General features: G+C 43.8%; 1 protein-coding gene across 1 annotated transcript; it reads left to right on the plus strand.

Annotated features, from left to right (window-relative positions):
* The first annotated feature begins 523 nt into the window (after positions 1-523).
* Positions 524-9749, plus strand: LOC124670504 (K(+) efflux antiporter 2, chloroplastic-like). Its single transcript, XM_047206995.1, has 20 exons — positions 524-1974; positions 2212-2377; positions 2525-2615; positions 2958-3094; positions 3166-3225; positions 3304-3423; positions 3712-3780; positions 4001-4066; positions 4365-4454; positions 4681-4785; positions 4867-4995; positions 5650-5859; positions 6052-6201; positions 7108-7161; positions 7238-7296; positions 7794-7860; positions 7937-8113; positions 8677-8733; positions 8828-8902; positions 9343-9749. Exons 1-20 carry the CDS (start codon positions 524-526, stop codon positions 9457-9459), a joined length of 3450 nt encoding a protein of 1149 aa, XP_047062951.1. The 3' UTR covers positions 9460-9749.
* Positions 9750-10147: the final 398 nt, after the last annotated feature.

Here is a 10147-nt window from a genome sequence, read left to right on the forward strand (position 1 = left end):
ATTCGTAGCGGCGGGGGCTCCACGGAGGATACGAGCCACGCACGCACGCACGGCAGCTCGTAGTATAGGCTAATCTGCAGTGCAGTGTGCCTGTGCCTCGTCTTCTCCGCTCGAGGAAGCAGCGCACAGAAGAAATCGCCAAGAGGCGGCCGTCCTTCCCAGACCCCAAAAGACTTCCAGACCGTGGAGCGAGCACGGAATGACGAGGCGCCCCCTCCCTCTCCTCCTCCTCTCGTGACGCACCTAGTCCGTCCGCCTCCTCCAAAGTCCAAACCCCCGCGGAAGTCGCTCCGCCGCGCGCGCCGCCAGGCCCCGAAGCCCCCGGCCCCGCCCCCGCCGGTTTACTTCGGTCAGTGCTCTGCGCTCGCTCGTCGGAGCTCACTTCCGCGAGAGCCGTTTTGTTTTATCGGCGCCATTTCGGGCAGCGCTTTACTCCCGATATCTTCTGGTCTGTCTAATAATGCCCACCATTTGTTTCGTCCCGCTTCCTGATTTGCGATTTCCAGCAGGAACAGGAGCGGGGATGGATTTCTCAAGGTTCGCTGCCGGCGCCGCGGCCCCGCGCCCGGGCCTGCAGATCGGCGGCGCCGGGCCCTTCCGGGGCCCCTGCACGCTGCGGCGGCCCCGGCCTCCGCCCCGCCTCGGCGGAGCGGGGAACCTCATGGTCGCCTCCGCCATCCGCGGCTGCGGCCTCTTCCACGCGCCCGCGCCCGCTCTCCGGCTCAGAGCGGCGCGCTGCCAGGGCAACGACTCGCTGGCGTACGTCGACGGGCCCCTGGAGGGCACCAAGGGCTCCTCCGCCGACGAGGCCGCCACCGCGCCGGGGCCCGACGCCGACGAGAGGACCCGCGCTCTGGCAGCCACCGCGGGCGACGTGGACGACCTCAGGGACGCGCTGCAGCGGGCCAGGAAGGACCTCGAGGTGGCCAGGCTCAACAGCACCATGTTCGAGGGCAAGGCGCAGCGGATCTCCGAGTCCGCCATCGCGCTCAAGGACCGCGCCGACGGCACGCAGGCCGAGGTCTCCACCGCGGTCGCCGCCGTGCAGGAGGTCATCGCCAGGGAGGACGACGCCAAGGACGCCGTCCGGAAGGCCACCATGGCGCTCTCCATGGCCGAGGCGCGCCTGCAGCTGGCCGCCGAGGCGCTCGACGCCAAGCGTGGCTCCGTGGGCCAGCTGGAGGTCAGCCTCGACGACGTCGAGGAGGAGGCGCTCGCGTCCGCGCAGGAGGAGATCAGGGCGTGCCAGCTCACCCTCTCCAGGTGCGAGGAGGAGCTGCGGCGGGTCCAGTGCAAAAAAATGGAGCTGCAGAAGGAGGTCGACAGGCTCACCGAGCTCGCCGAGAGGGCGCTCCTCGACGCGTCCAAGGCCGAGGAGGACGTCTCCAACATCATGGTGCTGGCCGAGCAGGCCGTGGCGCTCGAGATGGAGGCCGCCAAGCGCGCCAACGACGCCGAGCTCGCCATGCAGAAGGCCGAGAAGGCCGTCTCGCTGGTCGACTCCGTCGTCGACCTCGTGCCGCCTGCCGAGGGGCAGCTGAGCGAGGAGGAGTATGATATTTCTGATGTGTATGACTACAGCGGCGATGGTGTGGCCGACACTTCTGAAAGGGACGAGGTGTCAAATGTCGAGCGTCTGATGCAGATTAGCGACTTGGCCGCCGAAGGCATCGAGCAGCTTGAATCGTCCTATGAAATGCCCACTGAAGAGCGCGGTGAGAAGCTGCTTGCTGAGCCTCAGAAAGAAGCAGAGCCTGACCTAGACAAGTCATCAAAGCCAGGGAAGAAGCCCGACGCGGAACGCAAGGAGTCCAAATCATCGCTCAAGCGATCATCTCGCTTCTTTCCGGCGTCTTTCTTCTCCTCCAAATCGGATGGAGAGTTTACGCCTACATCTGTTTTCCAGGGGCTGATGAAAACAGCCAGAAAGCAAGCACCAGTTCTTATTACCGGGATACTGCTTCTTGGTGCAGGGTGAGTTTCATGGTGCCTCATATTTGCATTTTCATTGTTTGTGTTTTGCAACAAAGATTTGGTTTCACATATCCCTTCCTGTTTCCTTGCATAATGACATCATGCTTCATTTGAATAAACATATTATATGTGGGTGCTTGCTCTTGCAATAGTTGAACATACTTTCCACATCCATTTCATGCATATTGCCTAACCATCTCTTTCTCAAATGACATTTTTGCTGTGTGTGTACAATAGGACACTCTTTATCAATAGAGCTGAGAAGAGTGCTCAATTAACTCAGCAGCCAGGCATAACCACAAGTATTGAAGAAGTTACCTCCACTGCTAAGCCCATTGTTCGTGAGATACGGCAGCTCCCACAGAGGATAAAGAAGCTAATCGAGCTCTTGCCTCATCAAGAGGTATTTGTCCCTGTTTAATCTGAACCTTTACATTAGAGATGGGTTTTATAATTCTGTTGTCTGACTGCCCTCTTACTTCCCATGTAAATTAATGTATGAAGTTTATCTTCCAAGTAACTTCCTTAAGTTCTTTATTGCCCTATTCAGGTAAATGAGGAAGAAGCTTCGCTTTTTGACGTACTATATTTGCTGCTGGCTAGTGTTGTATTTGTACCATTATTCCAGAAAATACCCGGAGGTGAGATATATAAATCTGCCATCTATATGTGTGTACATGTTATCATGGTGTCCAACCTTCCTATATCTTCTACTAGTAATTCATTTTAGTCTGTTCCTGTGTTGAGATTGAAATCATATTGAACAAGTCGTGCTTTGGTTCTATTTCATTTTAGTTTCAACTGTAACCATTTATTGTGACTTCACACTACTAGAATAATGGAAACTTGGCTGTCTAAATTACACAAACTTATGTACTAGAAACATCCACGATTATACTTTCAATAAAAAGTGGAGACCTCATAAGAAGATAAAAATCCTTATATCTTTATGCTCAGTTATTAAGCGGACCTTCATATTGTAGGTAGTCCTGTCCTTGGATATCTTGCTGCTGGTGTTCTCATTGGTCCCTATGGTCTTTCTATCATCCGTCATGTCCATGGAACAAAGGCAATTGCTGAATTTGGAGTCGTGTTCTTGTTATTCAACATCGGCCTCGAGGTACAAGATGAATGGTTTGTAAGATTCTTTCTTCTGTCAGCAGATATCAGTTTAATATTTTCTGTCTGCAGCTTTCTGTTGAAAGGTTAAGCTCGATGAAGAAGTACGTCTTTGGATTAGGCTCTGCTCAGGTAGTTCCAATACTATGCAGCCATCAAAACAATAGTCTTATGAGGATTACTCCCTGACAAGTTATAAACAATTGACAGGTGTTGGTTACTGCAGCAGTTATTGGTATGATTGCTCACCGTTTTGCAGCACTACCAGGACCAGCGGCAATTGTAATTGGCAGTGGTTTGGCTCTATCATCGACGGCTGTTGTCTTGCAAGTAAGAACTATAATTGACAATCACCCCGTATATCGAATTTTGCTAGTGTTTATCAAAAGTCAAAAGGACCAGAATCGGAATGAAGTTGTTCAACAGTTTCACTCTGGTTCTTGCCATTCTTCAAACTTATTATTTAGGCCTAGACTAGGTTTACTGAAGCATGTTGACTTGAGTAATGTGATTGTGGAATGCTTTCTTTCTTCCTATCTATCTGCTTTGTTCAAAAATTTAGCAGAGTCCTTTCTTGATTTGCTGCTAAGCACTTGCTGTTTTGTTTACTTTGGTTAGGTACTGCAAGAACGTGGGGAGAGCACGTCACGCCATGGACGTGCAACATTTTCTGTGCTACTTTTCCAGGTATAACACCAGTATGATCTGACATATAACTTGTTCTTCTGACTATGGAAGGTTAGATCTCAGTTGTCCCTTGCTCACCTTCTTGATAATGTTCATAGGCATTTTATATTGCCACGAGTAAAATCGCAGTCTACGTCATTTTATTGATATATTCGGGCGGGCTTTTGGTAATGCTAACATAAGACTGTCTTCTGATAGATGTTTCATGTGCTGTCTCCAGGATTTGGCCGTGGTGGTTCTGTTGATACTGATTCCACTTCTGTCACCTAATTCATCAAAAGGAGGGGTAACTTTTTTCTGCTATGGCCTCTTAAGCAATTCTTTTAAAGAGACGATGCTCTAATTTATAAACATCACATGAACTGCTGATGGAGATATTCATTTATCCCATGATAGGATCGTCCAGAACTCATAGATTTCTTTTCTTGGTTATTACTTCCACATGAGCATTTGAAAACCCATGTTCCACCATAGCGACCAGAATTAGTTGAAATGATGATGTTTCATTGAACTAATGTCCTGATCCATGCCTTTTAGTCTTTACATTTGTACCATACGTCCCTTGATACAATTTCTGCTTATAGGTTGGTTTCCAAGCAATAGCAGAAGCCATGGGTATGGCTGCTGTAAAGGCAGTAGCTGCTATAACTGCCATCATTGCTGGGGGTCGTCTGGTGAGTTGTCTGTTCATTCATTTTATTTTCTGTGCTTATCATATGAGGAGTTTGCATAAACTCTTTGTTGACTCCCAGCTAAACATGCAGACGTGCACCACATGCATGTATCTATAATGTCGGCTGTTTGTCTACTCATTCTTAGTCCCTTTTCATGTTGCAGCAGCATTTCTCAGGATTTGGTTCTAACTGTTTAAGTATGACCCTGTTTCTTTTTGTTGAACAGTTCCTTCGGCCAATTTACAGACAAATTGCTGAAAATCGGAATGCTGAGATATTTTCGGCAAATACTCTCCTTGTTATATTTGGGACAAGTCTCCTTACTGCTCGGGTATATATTCTTTTTTTAATTATATTCTCACTCTGCATTGCTGAGATCCAGTTTTCATATTGTTTTACTGTTCTCTCACAGGCTGGCTTATCGATGGCACTGGGAGCATTTTTGGCTGGTTTGTTGTTAGCAGAAACAGAGTTCTCCTTGCAGGTTGAGTCGGATATTGCTCCTTACCGCGGTCTTCTGTTAGGCTTGTTCTTTATGACGGTGAGGGCTCTGAAAACAATCTCACTAGATATAATTTTTCTGGTGGTGAAATATCACTAGGATTTTGTTGCTGGTGTTATACTATTGATATAGTGTAGTAGATATATAATGCAATATTTGCAGACATTAGGTTGATTATCGCTTATTACTTTGTTAGTTGTGGATTCATTGATGTATGTGTGGAATCACATGACATCCTTGCTTATTGAGTTCGAATTGTTCAATATACAATTAACTATTTTGACTCCACACTAATTCTTACTGCATAATGTTTTGTTATCACTTGAGTTTCTCAAGTCACAATTTTTGTAATAAAGCAGATCATGCGAACGGTCATTTGTGCTATCGCATTTAAATAATTGCAATTAGATCTTAAATCCTTCCTGGCAGGCAACTTCATGTATTTCATAGTGTCAACATCTTAACCATAAATGTATCGTCTTATTTCACCAACTTGTCATGTGTAGTAGAATCATAAGCATTACTGATTAATGTCATATCAGTATGTCACTTCTTTTTCTCCTGTCATTAGAATTTCTGAATTTTGTCTCTTCAGCATCAACGCTTGAATTACTTAGGAACGATTTATTCCTTTCATAAGTTCTGACCATATTTGATACCCTTCTTGATGCTTACCTGGCTTTTCCTTTCCAGGTTGGAATGTCTATTGACCCAAAGTTGTTTATGTCAAATTTCCCAGCAATCTCTCTGATATTAAGTCTCTTAATTATTGGGAAGACATTGTTAGTAACACTTACTGGTAGATTGTTTGGAATTTCGACCATAGCTGCCGTCCGGACTGGACTTTTACTTGCACCTGGCGGGGAGTTTGCTTTTGTTGCCTTTGGAGAAGCTGTCAACCAGGTTTTTACCTTTGCTATTTTCTATAGAATGTACCTGATGTTTTCTGCCTTTGCAATTGTTGTAGTCTTGTAAGTCATAACTCATAAGATTTTTTTTTCTGACACCTGAGTTTATCACAGGAACATCAGTAATTTTCGTAAGTAGTCGTTGTTATGCAACATTGAGAAAAAACTCATGGAGAATATTTTGCAGGGTCTTCTATCGCCTCAATTATCGTCATTATTATTTTTGGTGGTTGGTATTTCAATGGCTATGACACCATATTTAGCTGCGGGAGGGCAGTTTTTGGCATCTAAATTCGAGCAGCATGATGTGAGGAGCTTATTGCCAGTGGAAAGTGAGGTATACTTTATTTTTACATAGGTCAACTCAGTTATAACCTATCTTTTGGTTAAATTTATCTGTAATCATGGCTGAGGTGGAAATATGATTGTTTTTTCTTCCTCAAAAGTCTTAGCATGTAAACTATTACACCGTTATGTTCAAGGAAATTTTGGACTTCGACAATGCATATAATCATTTACGCTCAACCGAGGGCATTCACGGCCTTTTGCATTCCTTCTGTATAATGAAGCTAGAGCATGTATTTGAGTTTTGAGTAAACTAAGCAGCCTTAATAAATCAAATGACCTATATCAGCAGCCTTCTTTACTACATCCAGTGGGTCAGTCCTAAAACTACTAGTAATAATATCGATCTATAGTTTTTGAAATTCATTCTCCCTCACTTGCTGCAGTAATGAAGTTCTTTCCTGCAATAATTTTAATAACCACTTCTAAACCTGCTAAAACTGAATACAAGGCGCACTTTACCTGCTTCCATCCAGGAATGCAACATTAGTGTCCATGGCCCATCCAGGAACAGGCAGTTAATACCTTTTTGTACAAGAATGCAATATATAATACGTGTAGAAACAGAAGTTATGACAACATTGACTAGAACAGCTACTCATAACTGATAACCCTGGCTGAGGCATATGACTCCTCAGACAAGGGTTGTTGTATGCAACCAGCTTATTTAGCCATTGTTGGGAACTTTGGTACTGGCTAATACAGTAGTACTTGTGTATGAGATATTTGCTAAGTTAGTGGCATATGCCGGATTTCAAAAACACCCAATGAGTGAGATAAAGTTGCGTCAATTTAGAATATAGTTACTTTTGTACATCTCCTTTGTGCACTAGTGACATTATGGCATTTTTTTATTCCTAGGTGCTTATTCTGATGTAGCTTTTGTTTGTTATTGTAGACGGATGACTTGCAAGGCCATATTATTATCTTGGGATTTGGACGTGTTGGGCAGGTTGGCTTGTGATCCTCATGCGCTTTTATAAATACCATGCTCAGTATCCTATTAACATGTCTTTCCTTTGTACTAGATCATTGCCCAACTCCTGTCAGAGCGGCTAATTCCATTTGTTGCGCTTGATGTTCGAAGGTATGGCACTGGATATGGCAATAACCTTATTAACACAACACTATGAGAATATCGAAACATATTTGCATTACTACTAGTCAAGTGCTGGTCCATGAGTATGACTATCATACATATAATAAATCCCTGAATATTAGATGAACTCTGCGAATTACTTTGTTAGTTGTTAGGATTTTAGATTTATAAGATGTGCGCTAATGGTTGCTATCATACTTTCTGGACAATTAACATGGAACTAGAAAAATGAATTCTTTTATATCTGCAAACTATATCAAAGAATCCGATAAATTGACTCGGAAAATAGTGTTGACCCTGGAACGATGGGCTTACTACCTATTTCTGTTAACTGTTGGTTACAGTGGATAGATTGACAGTAGTGTGATTTGGGTGACATTTCCAACCATGTTCTGCAGTATTGTACTTGTTCAATAGTCAATTTATCAACTTTGCTAACAAAGTCTAGAGCTGTTTCCATTATTTAATTCTTGGGTACTTTTCAGTGACCGTGTGGCAGTTGGACGTGCACTTGACCTACCAGTATATTTCGGTGATGCAGGAAGCAGGGAGGTAGGAAGAGTTCAGTTAAACCCAGTTGTATAATTATAAGTAAAATCAGAAGTAATGATCTATTGATTTTTGCTAGGTACTGCACAAAGTTGGAGCTGAGAGGGCCTGTGCTGCTGCCATCACTTTAGACACTCCAGGTGCAAATTATCGAGCTGTTTGGGCTCTGAGCAAATACTTTCCAAATGTGAAGACATTTGTCCGAGCACATGACGTTGATCATGGTGTTAATTTGGAGAAAGCAGGTGCATCAGCGGTAAGTAAATGTCACAAATCTCGAAAACATTTTTAGGTGATGAGATTCTCTCCAGGCAACTTGAATGAGATGAAGCCATGTGTTTGGCAGAAGTGCGTAATGTGATAGATTTGTTAGTTTATCAGCACAAATTGCAAATCAAGAACCTGCCTTGTGAAAAACAGCCTTACAAAACGAATAATACCAAAAAGCAATGGGTGCCTCTACCTATCACGTATTGACTGGGCTGTATCAGCGCTACTAGATGGGTTGGCCCAACTAATACCAACCACCAAATTTTTGAATTTTGGTGAAAATTCCAAGAACATAATAGCCAGCCAGTTTTTAAGAGCCGTGTATGATTATAGTCATATTTGTGCGGAACATTAGGAAAGAGTTCTTTTGGCTCTTCTGTTCCCTTTGAGCTAGCGGCTTCCATAACTTGCACATAACCTGTCCATGAATACTTCTTCTCACATCTTTTACCTCGATATATTCTGCTTTATCTTGTACGATGTGCTTGTTATCATATACTTTATTACCAAGTATATCTTGTGATGAAACTTCATTTGGATCTTTTTCAGGTCGTCCCTGAGACCTTAGAACCAAGTCTTCAGTTGGCTGCTGCTGTTCTTGCCCAAGTAAGTTCTGCTGTTATTATATTCTGTCGTGATCATTTAGAGAAGTGTTGAATTTGATTCATAAGCCCCACTTTCTTCATGTACTGTCTTGCAGGCAAAACTTCCAATGTCAGAGATTGCAGCGACTATCAACGAGTTCAGGAACCGTCATTTGTCAGAGCTCACAGAGGTGTGTGGTTGCGTCATCATTAGTGATCTTCGTAATTCTTTCACAATCAAATTATTACTATGGATGACATAGAAGATAGAAAATATTAAAGATTGCAATTGCATTGAACTGAATTAGGAAAAACAGCTAACCCTGAGTCTTCCATGCTAGTACCATTTTGTTAAAAACTACTAGCCAAGATTTGTTAAAAACCACAATGTAGGTATTGCTGAACATTTGTCTAGTCAACAAATGTCAGTTTCACATCTCATGTTTATCGAGCAGGGTGGTTTGTTTGTCCATCATGTCAATCACTGCCAATATGCGCTAGACTGTTGTCTCCTGTGAAACTATGTCAATCTGGATGGAATGTTAGATTGATGAAGGCCATAGATCAACTTGCTGGGATAGTTTAGTTTTCTTGTATTGATCAACTGATGGTTGTTTTTTTTGCCTCACAGCTATGTTCTACATCTGGGAACTCTTTGGGCTATGGGTTCTCAAGAGTCATGTCGAAAACAAAGCCTCTGATCTCCGACGATGAAAGTGAACCTGTCGATGGAGCATTGGCAATCTGAGCCCAATACATGAAAGGGTTCCTCACAAAACTGTACAGTAGATAAACTAGTTGCGTATAGAAAGGTAGCAAAAATAATAACCAGTGCAAGAACCGTTACCGATCTTAGCGACTTAGCCCTGTCATCATTTTTGTATGGTAGGACATTTCGTTTTTTCTCGAAACCACATTTTCCTTTCTTTTTTCTTTATTTCCAGCCCTTTTATTCCCATCAAGTAATTGATTTAGGGTGGCCGGTGCAGGACACGATAATTTTGCAAAAAGTGTCCGCCATTTTGCGGTTGCTGTCTCTCTACATGTGTGCAAGTTATTGAGCTGGAGAGACATAGTTGATGCAATGGAAGCTCTGGAGAAGTATTGCATAGCTAATTCTAACCTCTGGTGTGAGTTGCTTCATCCCAGGCATATATACTCAGAATTTTATGGCAGCCAGCAGCGTGTTCCTCTTAAATTCAAATTCTCTCAACACGTTTTCACGGGCAAATGTTCCTCGCAAGTCCGAATTCTCCACACGTATCAACAAAATGTAAAGAAAAGTGTGTGGATGTAAACCAGGCTATATTATGTGCATATGAAACAATCATTTAAAAAAGATTACCACGCTGCCACCGTTGTACTAGTATGTTTCGGGAGTTGTGCTGTGGAGTTGAGCAAAGTGACGTGACGCCCCGGAGGTAGGCGAGCTCGAT

This window comes from Lolium rigidum, chromosome 7 (genome assembly GCF_022539505.1).
Source record: "Lolium rigidum isolate FL_2022 chromosome 7, APGP_CSIRO_Lrig_0.1, whole genome shotgun sequence".
Classification (NCBI taxonomy): domain Eukaryota; kingdom Viridiplantae; phylum Streptophyta; class Magnoliopsida; order Poales; family Poaceae; genus Lolium; species Lolium rigidum.